Below are 17,522 nucleotides of genomic sequence, written 5' to 3'. Positions count from 1 at the left end.
TGGTCCCTGGTCATGGACAGACAAGGTTATCTGCCTGATGAACTCATTCCACCTCTAAATTGACAGGATGGGACCACCTCTTTGCCAAACACTTTGCTACCAAAGTGCAAGTTCCTGATCCAGCAAGGGACCCTCCTTGGCTAGCAGCAAGGACTGTGTCAAAACTGTCAGTGGTGGCAATAAGGCAGGAAGAGGTGCATTTCCTTCTTAAATTGCTTGACCACCAAAAGGCTGTGGGCCGAGACAAGTTGAGCCCAAGACTGCTGAGATGTGCAGACCAGCTAGTAGCACCTCTAACTCACATCTTTCAGCGCTGCCTAGTACAGTGTAAATGGCCTTCTCTGTGTAAAGAGGCAAATGTAGTCCCTGTTCACAAAAAGAAGAGCAAAGCAGAAATCACCAACTACAGACCAGTGTCACTCCTGTCAGTCACTGACAAGCTCCTTGAGACAATCTTAAGACACATGACAGAGATTGTTGACTACCACTCGCTACTTTGTGACCGTCAATATGGCTTCAGGAAAGGTTACTCTGCTGCTGATCTGTTGTTAAACCTCTCCACTAAGTGGCATCAGTCACTGGGTGAATCCAAAGTCAGCTGTGTGGTAGCACTGAGCATTGCTGGTGCTTTCGACCAGGTGTGGCACCAGGGCCTCTTAGCAAAACTGCAAGCTCTGGGAATTGCAGGCTCTACTCTATGTCTCCTCAGTGATTACCTTCATGGTAGATCTCTAAGGGTAGTTCTCAATGGAACAGAATCAGCAAGACATCCTACTGGGGCAAGTGTTCCACAAGGAAGTGTTCTGGGACCACTGTTATGGAATGTCTACTTCAATGACCTTCATCTCATCCCAGAATCCCATACATATGCAGATGACTGTACACTGACATTCACTTATCCAAGAGAAGAAATGCCAACTGCTCTAAGATACATCAATCACCAGCTCAGAGCTATATCAGCTTGGGAAAATAGATGGCAAGTAACATTTGCACCTGAGAAAACACAAATGATGATGATCTCTAGGCACCAAGATGGTAATGCCGGTGCAGTAGTAAGGATGAATGGGAGGGTATTGGCACCTGGGGAAGAAGTTGATATCCTTGGGGTGAAATTTTACTCCAAATTGACCATGAAAAACCATGTTGTACATCTTGCAAACAAGGCAGCTAGGAAGCTTATAGTACTTCGCTGTATCTCGCATCTGCTGTCGCTTGACAGCAGGGCTTGCAAAATTTTTTACGAGGCACATTCACGCTCACACCTTGAGTATGCTCCACTTTCTTGGTTCGCCTGCCTCCCTTCTCATCTGTGACTGCTTGACAGAGTAGAGAACAGAGCAAGATGTCTCATCTCTTACCTGGACCAATCCTGGATAGATCTGCCATTTCAGCAGAGCCTTCAACACAGGAGGGATGTGGGTGGCCTTACTGTTATGTACAAGGCCAATATTGTACAGTGGAACCTCAAAAATAGAACTTAATCCATTCCAGGAGCTAGTTCTAAATTCAAAAAGTCTGAAATTCGAAGCAATATTTCCCATAAGAAATAATGGAAATACAATTAATCTGTTCCAGAAACCCAAAAATATTCACACAAAAAATACATTTTGTAGAGATTAATTACAGTTTTACATACAACAAATACTATAGTTTTTAATTATGTATAGTAATACCTATAAAATAACATTTTTACTTACCTTTATTGAAGATTGGTAATGGCATCAGGAAGATAGGGAGGAGGAGAGAGGGAGTTGGGGTTAGTGTTTGGAAGGAGAATCCCCCTCCATGAGGACTTCAGGTAAAGCCCTCTCTGGGGTTACTTCCCTTCTCTGTCTTTTAATGCCACTAGGACCAGCTTGAGAGTCACTGGACCCATCTCACAAAATAACTGTCCACAGTCCTCTGTTTCTGGCACCTCTTCAACATTTCCCTAAAATGGGACATGGTTCTGTCACTGTATTTGTTGAAAAGATGGCTTGTTTCAGCTTGATCAGGGTGGTACTTCTGCACAAACATTTGGACATCATTCCACTTGGCACAAATCTCCTTAATCTTTGAAGAAGGCACCTCATCCACTCCCTCTTCCTCCTCCTCCTCTGAAGCAAGTTCCTCAGCTGTGGTCTGATACTGCTCCAGATGAAGCTCTTGCAGCTCTTCAGTGGTTAGCTCTTCCCTGTGGTCCTCCACCAACTCTTCCACATCCTCACCACTCGCCTCCAACCCCAGGGTGTTCCCCAATGCCACAATAGAGTCCACAACAGGCAGAGGGTGAGCTGGGTCAGGGTCAGGGTGAGCCTCAAACCCTTCAAAATCCCTCTTTTGGACACAATCTGGCCACAATTGTCTCCAAGCAGAGTTCGAAGTCCTGGAAGTCACTCCCTCCCAAGCCTTACCTAAAAGGTTTATGGAGCTGTAGATGTTGAAGTGATTCCTCCAGAACTCTCTTAGGGTCAACTTAGTGTCTGTGGTCACTTCAAAGCACTTTTCAAACACTGCTTTTGTGTAGAGTTTTTTGAAGTTAGAAATGACCTGTTGGTCCATGGGCTGGAGGAGAGGAGTGGTGTTAGGAGGCAAGAACTTCACTTTTATAAAACTGAAGTCCTTAGACAAGAGGTCTAATAAGTTTGGAAGATGAGCAGGAGCATTGTCCATTAACAGGAGGCACTTGAGTGGCAATTTCTTTTCAAGGAGGTATTTTTTCACACTGGGGCCAAACACTTCACTGACCCACTCTTTGAAAATTTGTCTTGTGACCCATGCCTTATGATTAGCTTTCCACAAGACACATAGCTTGTTCTTAAAGACATTGTTTTTCTTAAACACTCTGGGATTTTCTGAATGATACACAAGTAAAGGCTTCACTTTAAAATCACCACTAGTATTAGCACAGAACAAAAGAGTAAGCCTGTCTTTCATAGGCTTCTGTCCTGGCAGTGCCTTTTCCTCCTGTGTGATGAAGGTCCTTTTTCTCATTTTCTTCCAAAACAAGCCTGTTTCGTCACAATTAAACAATTGTTCAGGTTTGAATTCTTCACTGTCTATGTACCCCTTAAACTTCTGTACAAACTTCTCAGCCGCCCGTTTGTCTGAACTGGCTGCCTCACCATGTTTTACAACATTGTGTATGCCACTACACTTCTTAAATCTGTCAAACCAGCCTCTGCTGGTCTTAAATTCACTATCAGCACTGGTTCCAGGAGTTTTCTGTACCAGATCGGCATGCAACTTCCTTGCCTTTTCACAAATAATCGTCTCTGAAACACTATCACCTGCAATCTCTTTATCCTTGATCCACACCAGGAACAACTTCTCAACCTCCAACTATTTGTGGTCTTTTTTTGGTTAGCATATAAACACCTTTTGCAACATCAGCTTCCTTGATTTGTTCTTCCTTTGACAGGATAGAACTGATGGTCAACTTGTTTTTTCCCATACATCCTGGCAAGCTCAACAAGTCTCACACCACTCTCATACTTCTGTATTATTTCCTTCTTCACATCTACGGTGTTTCTCACTTTCTTTACCACAGGGGTACCACTAGCAAGTTTCTTTCAATTCAATTCAAGTTTATTCTCTATAAGGGTTACAATGTGGGGTTTACAGGTTTTGGGTATTGTGTGGTTTACATGTTATAAAATACTAATTACAGAGGGAGCCACTAGGACACCTAGCATGGCTAGGCATTGCAGGCAGATTTAGATTAATTCTTAACATTAAATCCTTACAGATTATGGTATTAAGGCTAAGTGACTACATCATAATTTGTGAGTTTAGCAATGTGAATGCTTTTGTTTTGGCACAATACAAAGTGTCTATATTGGAGTATCATAAGCAAACTTATGACTAGTTAGGATTTATTATTTTAAGATTAAGATTAGCATTTCTGGGTTTATAGTCAGTAGGTGAGTGAGAGTAGTTGTGAACCACCAGGTGGTTATCATGTAGTTAGTTGTCAGGGTGGATCAGGGAGATAACATGTTTTCTAACTGTAGTTTTGAAAGTGATGAATGTGTCTGCAGTTCTAGAGCTTTCAGGTAGGGTGTTCCAGATTTTAGGTCCTTTGAAATACATTGAATTTTTGTAAAGGTTTAGTCGAACACGGGGAAAGTTATAGAGATGTTTGTGTCTGGTGTTATGCCTGTGGATCCTGTCACAACTATCAAGAAAGCATTTTAGGTCAAGGTTAATATTGGAATTTAAGGTTCTGTAGATATAGATTGCACAGTAGTAAGTGTGGATGTTCTGAACAGGGAGTAAGTTTAGATCTATGAAGAGTGGGGGGGGAAGGGGGATTGCAGCTTTATGTTGGGTTATTATTGGCTTTAGGTGTGTTGCTGCAGTTGAGCCCCAAGCACAGATAGCATAGGTGAGGTTGTCATGTAGGGGGGTATTGGAACGTAAGGGATATAAGTGGGGAATATGGGAGTAGGGGATTATGTAGGCAGGGGAGAGGCAGGCGAGGTGGTAGGAGTGAGATGATTAGCAGAGGTAGGTAGGTAATGACAGGTTAGTGGTGACCACCACGACACACTCATTAACTCTACACTACTCACTAACATATGCCTTGCCCATTCTTCACTTATATAAACATAATAAAATATAAGAAAAAAAGAATAAATAATGGTGGGCAGTGAATATTACTATTCTACTCAAACACAGTTTATTATTAAGTCTTTGTACAATAATATATTTGGGAACAGGAGAACATTATTGTGGTTTAGACAAATGGGGTGGTACACATAAGCAGTGAGACCGGGAATACAATTAGCTTGGCGAAACAGAATATAACTTACGATATAGTTCAGAGGACAGTTCATCACAAGGTATGGATATACAAGTGAATGGTACAGTGTGAGAAGGGCAGTTTGCGGCACATAGTATCGTATCTTAGAGAGGATCCCCACCGTTTTGGATACTTTTTTTGTGTGTTGGATATGGGTGCTGAAATTTAGGTTGTTGTCGAGGTATAGGCCAAGGAATTTGCCCTCATTATGTCTTAGGCCCATGGCAGCTTATTTCACAGTCCCACAAGCACTAAACACAACAAAATAATCGTAAAATGCGTGAATTAGAGTGCAGGTTAGTGTTCACTCAAGCATAAAGAAAGCTAGACTGCTCATGGCGCCTGCGCGGGGACGCGGACAGAGCGGGCCAGCAGACAGGTCCTGTACCCGGCGGTCCAAAAATAGGGGCGCGTTCGATAATAGGGACACAGTTTGTCCGAAAAAATGGTCCTATTTTCGAAACGTTCAATATGTGATACGTTCGATTTTTGAGGTTCCACTGTATACCCATTCTTCATTTATTTAGGTTTCTTACAATAAGTAAATTCACCACTCACTATAAGCTAAGAATGAAAATATTTTAAGGATAGTAATGTGTGTACTGAGTATGCATTTCTTGGGCCTAGCACTACTGATCACTTAACATAGGTAGTAGGTTGGTAGACAGCAACCACCCAGGGAAGTACTACAGTCCTGCCAGATGACTGTTAAACAGAAACCTGTAACTGTTTTGCATGATGGAAGGATTGCTGGTGTCTTTTTCTGTCTCAAACACGCTAGATAACAGGGATATCTTGCTGCTCCTACTTACACTTTGGTCACACTTCATAGATTGGACACAGTAACAAGGGGACACAGTTGGAAGCTGAAGACACAGATGAATCACAGGGATGTTAGGAAGTATTTCTTCAGCCACAGAGTAGTCAGTAAGTGGAATAGTTTGGGAAGCGATGTAGTGGAGGCAGGATCCATACATAGCTTTAAGCAGAGGTATGAGAAAGCTCACGGCTCAGGGAGAGTGACCTAGTAGCGATCAGTGAAGAGGCGGGGCCAGGAGCTCGGACTCGACCCCCGCAACCTCAACTAGGTGAGTACAACTAGGCGAGTACATACATATATATACATATATATACATACATATACATATATATACATATACATACATACATCTAGGTTTTTCTCCTTTTTCTAAATAGCTCTTGTTCTTCTTTATTTCTTCTATTGTCCATGGGGAAGTGGAAAAGAATCTTTCCTCCGTAAGCCATGCGTGTCATATGAGGCGACTAAAATGCCGGGAGCGATGGGCTAGTAACCCCTTCTCCTGTAGACATTTACTAAAAAAGAGAAGAAGAAAAACTTTATAAAACTGGGATGCTTGAATGTGCATGGATGTAGTACGGATGACAAGAAACAGATGATTGCTGATGTTATGAATGAAAAGAAGTTGGATGTCCTGGCCCTAAGCAAAACAAAGCTGAAGGGGATAGGGGAGTTTCGGTGGGGGGAAATAAATGGGATTAAATCTGGAGTATCTGAGAGAGTTAGAGCTAAGGAAGGGGTAGCAGTAATGTTGAAGGATCAGTTATGAAAGGAGAAAAGAGAATATGAATGTGTAAATTCAAGGATTATGTGAATTAAAGTAAAGGTTGGATGCGAAAAGTGGGTCATAATAAGCGTGTATGCACCTGGAGAAGAGAGGAATGTAGAGGAGAGAGAGAGATTTTGGGAGATGTTAAGTGAATGTATAGGAACCTTTGAACCAAGAGAGAGTAATTGTGGTAGGGGACCTGAATGCTAAAGTAGGAGAAACTTTTAGAGAGGGTGTCGTAGGTAAGTTTGGGGGTGCCAGGTGTAAATGATAATGGGAGCCCTTTGATTGAACTTTGTATAGAAAGGGGTTTAGTTATAGGTAATACATATTTTAAGAAAAAGAGGATAAATAAGTATACAAGATATGATGTAGGGCGAAATGACAGTAGTTTGTTGGACTATGTATTGGTAGATAAAAGACTGTTGAGTAGACTTCAGGATGTACATGTTTATAGAGGGGCCACAGATATATCAGATCACTTCTTAGTTGTAGCTACACTGAGAGTAAAAGGTAGATGGGATACAAGGAGAATAGAAGCATCAGGGAAGAGAGAGGTGAAGGGTTATAAACTAAAAGAGGAGGCAGTTAGGGTAAGATATAAACAGCTATTGGAGGATAGATGGGCAAATGAGAGCATAGGCAATGGGGTCGAAGAGGTATGGGGTAGGTTTAAAAATGTAGTGTTAGAGTGTTCAGCAGAAGTTTGTAGTTACAGGAAAGTGGGTGCAGGAGGGAAGAGGAGCGATTGGTGGAATGATGATGTAAAGAGAGTAGTAAGGGAGAAAAAGTTAGCATATGAGAAGTTTTTACAAAGTAGAAGTGATGCAAGGAGGGAAGAGTATATGGAGAAAAAGAGAGAGGTTAAGAGAGTGGTGAAGCAATGTAAAAAGACAGCAAATGAGAGAGTGGGTGAAATGTTATCAACAAATTCTGTTGAAAATAAGAAAAATTTTGGAGTGAGATTAACAAGTTAAGGAAGCCTAGAGAACAAATGGATTTGTCAGTTAAAAATAGGAGAGGAGAGTTATTAAATGGAGAGTTAGAGGTATTGGGAAGATGGAGGGAATATTTTGAGGAATTGTTAAAGTTGATGAAGATAGGGAAGCTGTGATTTCATGTATAGGGCAAGGAGGAATAACATATTGTAGGAGTGAGGAAGAGCCAGTTGTGAGTGTGGGGGAAGTTCGTGAGGCAGTAGGTAAAATGAAAGGGGGTAAGGCAGCCGGGATTGATGGGATAAAGATAGAAATGTTAAAAGCAGGTGGGGATATAGTTTTGGAGTGGTTGGTGCAATTATTTAATAAATGTATGGAAGAGGGTAAGGTACCTAGGGATTGGCAGAGAGCATGCATAGTTCCTTTGTATAAAGGCAAAGGGGACAAAAGAGAGTGCAAAAATTATAGGGGGATAAGTCTGTTGAGTATACCTGGTAAAGTGTATGGTAGAGTTTTTATTGAAAGAATTAAGAGTAAGACGGAGAATAAGATAGCAGATGAACAAGGAGGCTTTAGGAAAGGTAGGGGGTGTGTGGACCAGGTGTTTACAGTGAAACATATAAGTGAGCAGTATTTAGGTAAGGCTAAAGAGGTTTTTGTGGCATTTATGGATTTGGAAAAGGCGTATGACAGGGTGAATAGAGGGGCAATGTGGCAGATGTTGCAGGTGTATGGTGTAGGAGGAAGGTTACTGAAAGCAGTGAAGAGTTTTTACGAGGATAGTGAGGCTCAAGTTAGAGTATGTAGGAAAGAGGGAGATTATTTCCCAGTAAAAGTAGGCCTTAGACAAGGATGTGTGATGTCACCGTGGTTGTTTAATATATTTATAGATGGGGTTGTAAGAGAAGTAAATGCGAGGGTCTTGGCAAGAGGCGTGGAGTTAAAAGATAAAGAATCACACAAAGTGGGAGTTGTCACAGTTGCTCTTTGCTGATGACACTGTGCTCTTGGGAGATTCTGAAGAGAAGTGGCAGAGGTTGGTGGATGAATTTGGTAGGGTACGCAAAAGAAGAAAATTAAAAGTGAATACAGGAAAAAGTAAGGTTATGATGATAACAAAAAGATTAGGTGATGAAAGATTGGATATCAGATTGGAGGGAGAGAGTATGGAGGAGGTGAATGTATTCAGATATTTGGGAGTGGACATGTCAGCGGATGGGTCTATGAAAGATGAGGTGAATCATAGAATTGATGAGGGTAAAAGGGTGAGCAGTGCACTTAGGAGTCTGTGGAGACAAAGAACTTTGTCCTTGGAGGCAAAAAGGGGAATGTATGAGAGTACAGTTTTACCAACGCTCTTATATGGGTGTGAAGCATGGGTGATGAATGTTGCAGCGAGGAGAAGGCTGGAGGCAGTGGAGATGTCATGTCTGAGGGCAATGTGTGTGTGAATATAATGCAGAGAATTCATAGTTTGGAAGTTAGGAGGAGGTGAGGGATTACCAAAACTGTTGTCCAGAGAGCTGAGGAAGGGTTGTTGAGGTGGTTCGGACATGTAGAGAGAATGGAGCGAAACAGAATGACTTCAAGAGTGTATCAGCCTGTAGTGGAAGGAAGGCGGGGTAGGGGTCGGCCTAGGAAAGGTTGGAGGGAGGGGGTAAAGGATTTTTTGTATGCGAGGGGCTTGGACTTTCAGCAGGCATGCATGAGCGTGTTTGATAAGAGTGAATGGAGACAAATGGTTTTTAATACTTGATGTGCTGTTGGAGTGTGAGCAAAGTAACATTTATGAAGGGATTCAGGGAAGCCAGCAGGCCGGACTTGAGTCCTGGAGATGGGAAGTACAGTGCCTGCACTCTGAAGGAGGGGTGTTAATGTTGCAGCTTAAAAACTGTAGTGAAAAGCACCCTTCTGGCAAGACAATGATGGAGTGAATGATGGTGAAAGTTCTTTTTCAGGCCACCCTGCCTTGGTGGGAATCGGCCAGTGTGTTAATAAAAAAAAATAAAAAAAAAAATGTAAACATGTTATCAGGCTTTTACATGCATTTGAAAGTGAAGAAAAGGCTGTTTCACTTAACAGCAGTAGCCCAGAACCTAACCTGCTGTATAAGCAGGGCACTCCTGTATTATAAACTACTCCCACCACTCCTCCCTTCCCTCCCTCCACTTAAGATGGGTTCACTGTTCAGTAGAGAGAGTGAGTGATGTCACACTCCCCATTTTATAAGTACATTTCAAAATATATCTGAAAATTACCAAAATATTGAAAGAGGCATATGTCCTATTTTTCTTACAAGTCATCAACAAACTGTGTGTTGACGCTCTACTAAACAATGACACCATCTCTGGCAAGTACATACTTTTTTAAACTTTCATTTTTTAAAAAATGAATAGGAAATAGATACAGAATATTATCATTCAGGTTCCCATCTAAAGTTAAAATGTGGGCTTGAATGGAAAAATGCGATTCACTTAAAATACTTTTGATTTCACAAACCATTTCTCTGATCCTTATCTAAGTCGTTAAGCAGGGATTCACTGTATTCGAGTTGCATAGATATTTACATACATATAGTACTCCACATAAGTGGAGAGGATAGGAAAATAGTAATAATGCTAATGGTACAAAGTACCAGCATTATCAACTAATGCTTACAACTACAATGAATAAGAAATAACCTGTCAGAAATTGGTGAAATTGTTAAAATGATACAGAAAAAAGACAAAAAAAGGATGATAAAAATCATGATAATGTTACTGATACTAATAAATATCATTAATAAATAATGATCATGATGACAATAATGATTATACTGGTTTTGACTGACTACTGAAACAGTTCAAACATACAGTACTATGCACATACCTCAGTCTCAGCTTCACGTAAACATTCGGCAAGGGCATTTTTCTCTTCAGCCATGAAATCAGCTATCTCTCGGCCTTCATTTTCTAAATCTTGAACTTGTTGCAGGAGCGTCTTCTGGGCTGCAACGCTCTTGTCCAAGTCCTAGTTGAATAGTTAAGCATTAATTCTTTTATTTTTTTTTTAACATGGCCATTTCCAACTAAAGTAAGGTGATGCAAAGAAAAAAAAATATATTTAACATCAATTGCTCTCTAGCTGCCTTTCCTGAAGTGTCTCTCAGACATGATTTAATGACCCACAGAAGTGCAACATCACTCCCACTTTCAGAGTGATTGTACCATGCTTCTCACTTTCTGAACCTCAAGCCCAGCAAACTAGTTACTCTGAACCCCTACACAGATACTCTAATGTGTACAATGAAAAGGTACATCAAGCTTCTGTTCATCTCAATCCAACAAGCTCACACATGTCTGTTGGATAGTGCAGCCCTAAACTCTCCAAACCTCCCTCACACCTTCTTTCCACCCCTAATTATGCATCCTCTTCAACAGCTTTACTTAATCCAGCTTTTTTATTCAACTGAACACTGTCAACGATCCCTCTTCTGCTTTGAACAATATTATTCATACCTAGTGCAAGAATGGTATATAATACCAACAAGATGAAATTAAGACATGTGCAACATCTGGGTATCTTTATTGTAGATGTTTTGCCATCCAGTGGCATTATCAATACAAATTCTAGGACATAACTTGAAGACAGTAGGACTATATACAGAAGATGAGGTAATCAGTCCCTCAACCTTGGAATATTTAAAATTTTTCACTCTTAACTGTCTGCATAATATTTACACCACACTTTGATCTTAGACATTTCCACTACATAAAATATTCTCCTCTATAGTGTAACATTCATACCCATACAATAGCATCAGCATTGTTGTGCTCTTCATACAATCCTTTTTTTTTTTTAAATATCAATTGACAAATTTATTTGTACAAATTCCTATATACACCTGCTACTTTAGGTTACTGACTTCATAAAAATCCTGCAAAGACGAACACGTAAAAATTGCAGGTTAGTAAGTAATCACAATAATTTTAATTTTGGTGCATTGTAAAATAACTTAAATAAGGCCAGTGAAAAGCAGGGAAGCCATGGGCACAATACAAGAACAATGTGTCAACATTCTTGCTCCTAGACTTCTCAAATCTGCTACAGTACCAGCAGATATCATAAATACGGGTCCACCATCACAAATCCGGCAATCAGTTATTCGGTTCCTTCAGTTATTTGGCACTAATTTTGGCTAGCATAATTTCAAATTTCCAAGGTCGCCACACCAACCTGCTGGTACTGTCTGGTGGTGCTACTTACTGCACAAGTCATTCTAATTTCTTTTTCTCCATTTATTATAACCTGCTTACTTTTAGCCCTAGCCATGGTTCCAATGAATAAAAGAAATGCTTCTATTATGTAAAGCACCTACACAGTACATTATCCATTAAAGATAAGGTGGCTTTGAAGCCACTGTCAGTTGCCATGAGCTCAGTCTCATGATGCAGAAGAATATGCTTTATTATTATGCTAATATCAACACTACAGCTTACTGCCTATCACAATTGATCTAATATGACATAATAAACAATATAAATAACATAAAACATGTTAAATGCTCCAGAATGAATACCATATCCTCTTCATACGGAGGTATGAAGAGGATATGGTATACAAATACCATTCTCCTATCCGTCTTGGGGGCTTATATTAGAGAAAACGGAGTATAGCACAGGGCTGTGATATACACTCGTACTGCACCATAAAACTGAAACAAAAAAGCTATTTTCTCTTCATAGATTATCACACACAGCAGCATGTGTGTAGAGAACTTAGGATAACCCAAAAAAGTCAGACAAAGTGGCTTATTTCTAGTACCTGGCTTGGGTTAGCCATATATGATTTTTTGTAAACATTCGATTCCTAGCCAGGGTAGAAACATTGGGTGTGTTGCTTTACACCTGTTGTCTATATTCACCCATCAGTAAATGGGTACCTGGGTGTTAGTTGACTGGTGTGAGTGTTATCCTGGGACAATGACCAAATTTGCTTGATATACTCAGCATAACAAGCAGCTTTCTATATAGTAGTATGTCACTGATGTCAGCTAGGCCTGTATACCTTGTATATGTACGTGTAGTTAATAAAGATATCATTATTATTATTATTATTATTACTTCTTTCTTCTTTCAACACACCAGCCGTATCCCACCGAGGCGGGGTGGCCCAAAAGGAAAAACAAAAGTTTCTCCTTTCACATTTAGTAATATATACAGGAGAAGGGGTTACTAGCCCCTTGCTCCTGGCATTTTAGTCGCCTCTTACAACACGCATAGCTTACGGAGGAAGAATTCTGTTCCACTTCCCCATGGAGATAAGAGGAAATAAACAAGAACAAGAGCTAGTAAGAAAATAGAAGAAAACCCAGAGGGGTGTGTATACATATGCTTGTACATGTATGTGTAGTGTGACCTAAGTGTAAGCAGAAGTAGCAAGACGTACCTGAAACCTTGCATGTTTATGAGACAGAAAAAACACCAGCAATCCTACCATCATGTAAAACAATTACAGGCTTACGTTTTACACTCACTTGGCAGGACGGTAGTACCTCCCTGGGCGGTTGCTGTCTACCAACCTACTACCTATATTATTATTACTATTATTACTTATTATTTTCTCAGTTGTTTGTTGGGTTATCTTATTCAAACTTGGGCAATATATGATGGAATGATACTTCTTAACGTACACCAAAAATGAAAGAAATCAAACCATAAACAGCGGAGTTCACTTCTCAGCCATTAGCGGCCGCTTAGCGGTATATTTTTGTATGTTTTTTATGGTTATATTCTCATTTATTTGGTCTCATTTAATAGAATGGAAGATATATTACAGAAATAGATATGATTTTGATTGCTTTCATGATGAAAAGTACCTTGAAATTGCGCCCACAGTAGCAGAACTGTTCTATTTTTTAGCGATGCCCAAGAGTAAACATATGACGTCACCGTCCAATACCTGTCCGCCTGCCAGTCCAAATTCCAATACCTAGTCAAGACTGGGTTGACATTATTTATTTATGGGTTGACATTATTTATATGGATTGACATTATTTATTTATTATTTACTGATGGGTGAACATAGACAACAGGTGTAAAGAAACACACCCAATGTTTCTACCCTGGCTGGGAATCGAATATTTACCAAAAATCATATACATGTCTAACCCAAGCCAGGTACTAGAAATAAGCCACTTTGTCTGACTTTTCTGAATTATCCTAGGTTCTCTACACATATGCTATTATGTGTGATAATCTGTATAGAGAAAATAACTTTTTTGTTTCAGGTTTATGGTGCAGTACGAGTGTATATCACAGTTAGCCCTGTGCTATAATCCGTTTTCTCTAATATAAGCCCCCAAGACAGGGATAGGAGAATGATACTTGTATCCCATGTCCTCTTCATATAAATACTGTTATGCAGTAGTCTGCATAACAGTAAATCTTCTACTTTTTTGTGTGAATAAAAATTCCAAATGGTAAGCAAGAGTAATATAAGAGGGGCCTGGAGCCGTGACTAATGAACAGAGAAAATGTTATTTTAGTGCCATGAATGTCTGCACTGTTTATTCTGGACCCTATTTTGAAATTGGCATTTGTTGAAATTTGTGTGAAATTGGCCAAATTGCCAATTTCTGACCACTTTATTGGGTAGTTGAAATAGGTGAATGGGCGGTTTCTTGTACAGTGGTCCCTCAATAATCGTCTGGCCTGAAAGTCGTCCATTTCAGAAAAAGTCCTGTTTTTTCGTTAAAATATTGGCTCGCAAATGGTCCGGTAACTCGCTAATAGTCCTTCGTCCTGGACGAGTACTCACGCTCTGAGCTGCCTCGGCTTTCCTTCCCAGCCAGTGTGCCATTGTTTACCAGTGAGCAATGGTCCCCTCATGTGCTCCAGCGAAATATTTCACAATATTCCATTTATTTTAGTGCTTGCTAAATAAGCTACCATGGCTCCAAAGAAAGCTCCTAGTGCCAAGCCTTTGGTAAAGAAGGTGAGAAATATGATTGAATTTAAGAAAAACATCATTGAACAATATGATAGTGGCATATTGTGTGGGCGAACTGGCCAGGATGTATAACAAATCCCGTACAACCATATCTTCCATCATAGCCAAGAAAAAGGAAATCAAGGACGCTGTTGTTGCAAAGGGAGTAAATATGCTGACAAAAATGAGATCACCAGTACTCGAAGATGTTGAGAAGTTATTATTGGTGTGGATAAATGAGAAACAATTAGCAGGAGATAGTCTTATGACGTCGCTTATTTGTGAAAAGGCTAGGCAGTTGCATGACGATTTGGTAAAGAAATTGCCTGCAACTAGTGATGATGTGAGTGAATTTAAGGCCAGCAAAGGCTGGTTTGAGAGATTTAAGAAGCGTACTGGCATACACAGTGTGATAAGGCATGGTGAGGCTGCCAGTTCAGACCACAAGGCAGCTCAAAAATATGTGCATGAATTCATGGAGTACAATAAACAGTGAAGGATTGAAACCTGAACAAGAGTTAAATTGTGATGAAACAGGCATCTTTTGGAAGAAAATGCCAAAGAGGACCTACATTATTCAGGAAGAAAAGGCACTGCCAGGACACAAGTCTATGAAAGACAGGCTGACGCTAATGTTCTGTGCTAATGCTAGTGGGGGACTTCAAAGTGAAGCCGTTACTAGTGTACCAATCTGAAAATCCCAGAGTGTTCAAGAAAAACAATGTTATGAAGAGTAAATTGTGTGTGTTTTGGAAATCTAATAGTAAGGCATGGGTCACGAGAGAAATTTTTGTAGAGTGGTTCAATGAAGTGTTTGGCCCTAGTGTGAAGAATTACCTCCTGGAAAAGAAATTGGATCTCAAGTGCCTCCTAGTAATGGACAATGCACCTGCTCGTCCTCCAAACTTGCATGACCTAATTCTGAAGGAGTTTGGGTTAATCACTGTAAAGTTCTTGCCCCTGAATACCACTCCTCTCCTCCAGCCCAAGGACCAGCAGGTCATTGCAAACTTTAAAAAACTCTACACCAAAGCAATGTTTGAAAGGTGCTTGAATGTCACCTCAGACACTCACTTGACCCTAAGAGATTTTTGGAAGGAACACTTCAGTATTCTCCATTGCGTAAGCCTTATAGGTAAGGCTTGGGAGGGAGTGACTACCAGGACTTTGAACTCTGCTTAGAGAAAATTGTGGCCACATTGAGTCCACAAGAGGGATTTTGAAGGGTTTGGGGCTGACCCTGATGAGCCTATGTCAGTTGTTAAATCCACTGTGGCACTGGGGAGTTCCATGGGGTTGGATGTGAGTTTGGAGGATGTGGAAGAGTTGGTGGAGGACCACAACGAAGAGCTAACCACTGAGGAGCTGCAAGAGCTTCAGCAGGAAGAACAACAGATCACAGCTCAGAATCTTGCTGCAGAGGAGGAGGAAGAGAGATGGAGGAAGGTGCCTTCTTCAGAAATTAAGGAGATTTTTGAAATGTGGGGTAGGATGGCAAGATTTATGGAGAAACATCACCCAGAGAAGGATGTTGCAAGCCATATCGGCAACTTGTACAGTGATAGAGTGTTGGCCCATTTTAGGGAAGTTTTAAAGAGACGCCAGAAACAGAGCTCTCTGGACAGTTTTTTTGCGAGACAGGACTCCAGTGACTCTCAAGGTGGTCCTAGTGGCATTAAGAAACAGAGAAGAGAAGTAACCCCAGAAAAGCAATTGGTACCCGAGGTGTTGATGGAAGGGGATTCCCCTTCCAAACAATAAATCATCCAATCAGTCTCCTTCTCCAGTCTTCCATACACAAAGAAGAATCGCCAATAAAGGTAAGTGTTATTCTGTTAATGTTTAATTCATCATGTGCCACTATATTGTTTATGCACTACATCTATATTTCATGTAAAAATATTGTTTGTTTTAATACTTCTGGGTGTCAGGAACGGATTAATTGTATTTACTTTATTTCTTATGGGGAAAATTGATTCGTAAATCATCCATGTCAATAATAGTCCCACTTCCAGGAACGGATTATGGACGATTATTGAGGGACCACTGTACTCAGTCGACAGACTAGAAGTAAGTAAATAATAAGTTTATTCAGGTATACACAAATACAGTTACATAGATTATCATACATAGCAGCGTATGTATAGAGAACCTAGGATAGCCCAAAAAAGTGAAAGTGACTTATTTCCAGTACCTGGCTTGCACTTGCCATACATGATTTTTGGTAAATATTTTTTTTTATCAGTTGTTTGTTGGGCTATCTCATTGAAACTTAGGCAATGTATGATGGAAAGAGGCTTCTTAACGTACACCAAAAATAAAAAAGACGGACGATAAATAAGGGAGTTCACTTCTCAGCCATTAGCCGCCTCTTTGTGGTATATTTTCGTATGGTTTTTATGGTTGTACAGTGGACCCTCAACCAACGATGGCATCATATAATGTTAAATCCGACTAGCGATACATTTTAACGCAAAAATTTTGCCTTGACTAGTGCTAAAAAACTCGACCAATGTGATTCGTTCCATTCGAGACGTGTCCACATGTGGCCTGCGCAGTGTTTACAAGGCAGCCACCGCGGTCGCATTCAAATATACAATCGGAACATTTCATATTATCACAGCATTTTAGTGATTGCACCTGCAAAATAAGTCACCATGGGCCCCAAGAAAGCTTCTAGTGCCATCCCTGTGATAAAAAGGGTGAGAATTAGTATGGAAATTAAGAAAGATTTTGAAGGGTTTGGGGCTAACCCTGAGATGCCCATGCCAGTTGTGGAATCCATTGTGCCTACTTCAAAGATTAAGGAAATGTGTGCAAAATGGGTTGCCCTGCAAACCTTTATGGATGAAAATCACCCTAACACAGCTACTGCAAGCCGTGCTGGTGACTATTACAATGACAATGTTGTGGCCCATTTTAGACAAACCATAAAGGAACGGGAGGTACAGAGCTCTATGGACAGATATGTTGTGCGACAGAGGTCCAGTGACTCTCAAGCTGGTACTAGTGGCATTAAAAGAAGAAGGGAAGTAACCCAGGAAAAGGACTTGACACCTCAAGTCCTAATGGAAGGGGATTCCCCTTCTAAACACCAACACCATCCACTCTCCCCTCCTCCCATCTCATCAATCATCACCAGATCTTCAATAAAGGTAACTACCATGTAATTGTACATGTCTTCTTCAGTTTGTGTGTATTAAAATTAATACAGTGGACCCCCGACATTCGATGGCATCAACA

The 17,522-nt window shown here is 40.5% G+C and overlaps 1 protein-coding gene across 1 annotated transcript in view; it reads right to left on the bottom strand.

Annotated features, from left to right (window-relative positions):
- corn (cornetto) overlaps positions 1-17,522 on the bottom strand; it is a 545,732-nt gene that overhangs the window by 185,117 nt on the left and 343,093 nt on the right. Inside the window, exon 7 of the mRNA XM_070084950.1 lies at positions 10,179-10,319. Coding sequence (XP_069941051.1) covers positions 10,179-10,319 — 141 coding nt within the window. The remainder of the gene's footprint in view (positions 1-10,178; positions 10,320-17,522) is intronic.

Source organism: Cherax quadricarinatus, chromosome 14 (assembly GCF_038502225.1).
Source record: "Cherax quadricarinatus isolate ZL_2023a chromosome 14, ASM3850222v1, whole genome shotgun sequence".
Taxonomy (NCBI): domain Eukaryota; kingdom Metazoa; phylum Arthropoda; class Malacostraca; order Decapoda; family Parastacidae; genus Cherax; species Cherax quadricarinatus.
The sequence above is the reverse complement of the archived record's forward strand: the minus strand, read 5'-3'. Positions and strand labels throughout refer to the sequence as shown.